Raw genomic sequence first — 1,085 nt, 5'->3', positions numbered from 1 at the left:
GCAGCTCCGGTCCACGCGCTTCCGGCACACCTGCGGGGCACCCGGGCCTAAGAGCGGCGCGGGCTGTGCGGTGGGGGACCCGCCGCCCTGCAGACTCTCCCCTAGTGCACTCACCCGGACCTTGTGCTCCTTCCTGGCCCGGCAGTCCTGGAGGCGCGACTCGGCCTCGGTCTCTGCGTGTGACATGATGGGGCTGGGGTCAGGCTGGCGGCGTCCCCTCAGCAGGCTGCCCTCCTGTCCCTCTGCTTCCTGCGCCCCCTCGCCTGAGATGGTTGGCAGGAGCTCTGGTGCCTTGGTCTCGGCGCGTTCTGGCCGAGCTGGCACCTCCCGCGGGTGGCAGGGCTTGCTGGTGCCCAGGAGTGGCAAAGTGCCCCGTGTCCTGGTGGGGCAAGCGGGTCGTGAGGGCTGCAGCAAGCGGCCTGCGGAAAGCAGGTCTTGGTGCGGGTCTGACCTGAGAGCTGAAGGGGCCTGGAGCAGGAGAACTTGGGGAGGGGGCGAGCCTGGCCTGGAGAGGATCGGGGAGGGCTCCTAGCCAGAAAACGGGAAGCTTTTTGCTTTGGAGGGGCGGGGAGATGGGGCAGGCACGAGCATAGAGCGACCCGGGTTCCCACCCCGGCTTCCGGAGCTTGGCCCTGGCCTCTTGCACCCGGCCCTTGCACGGGGGTCGAGGCCGGCGCTTCTGCTGGCCAGTGTCGCCAGTGTTGCCAGCGTCGGTGTCGGGCTGGGCCTCAGACAGCGGGAAGCAATCAATGGACAAGTCGGTGTTGTTCACGAAGATTCTGGAGACCGGGGTCACGGAGTGCGGGGCCTGGTGTTGGCTGAGGACCTGCAAGCCAGCAGGGGCGCGTGGGTCACCCTCACCTCTCCAGGCCAATCCAACCCCTCCCCCGCTGCGGCCGCACATACCTCGCCCTTGGGGTTCAGGAGAAGGGTCACGCAGCCCCGACTGGAGCGGAAGTGGACGGGCTCCCGGCCCAAGGACAAGGACGGCTCTTTCCTGGTTCTGCTGGTCCCCTCGCCCCATACCTGGGGACGGTGCGGGGGCAGCGGGTGAGGCGCGGGGCGGGGGGGGGGGGGGCCGCGCG

General features: G+C 69.6%; 1 protein-coding gene across 1 annotated transcript in view; it reads right to left on the bottom strand.

The window, feature by feature from the left end:
- The window catches only part of LMNTD2 (lamin tail domain containing 2), an 8,892-nt gene that overhangs the window by 1,087 nt on the left and 6,720 nt on the right, over positions 1-1,085 (bottom strand). The window contains exons 11-14 of the mRNA XM_006164475.3: positions 907-1,026; positions 612-826; positions 115-379; positions 3-30 (exon numbers count right to left, since the gene is read on the bottom strand). Coding sequence (XP_006164537.1) covers positions 3-30; positions 115-379; positions 612-826; positions 907-1,026 — 628 coding nt within the window. The remainder of the gene's footprint in view (positions 1-2; positions 31-114; positions 380-611; positions 827-906; positions 1,027-1,085) is intronic.

The sequence above is a fragment of the Tupaia chinensis genome, unplaced genomic scaffold (genome assembly GCF_000334495.1).
Source record: "Tupaia chinensis unplaced genomic scaffold, TupChi_1.0 Scaffold143624_1, whole genome shotgun sequence".
NCBI classification, from domain to species: domain Eukaryota; kingdom Metazoa; phylum Chordata; class Mammalia; order Scandentia; family Tupaiidae; genus Tupaia; species Tupaia belangeri.
Note: the sequence above shows the minus strand (reverse complement) of the source record. Positions and strands in the feature narration are given on the sequence as shown.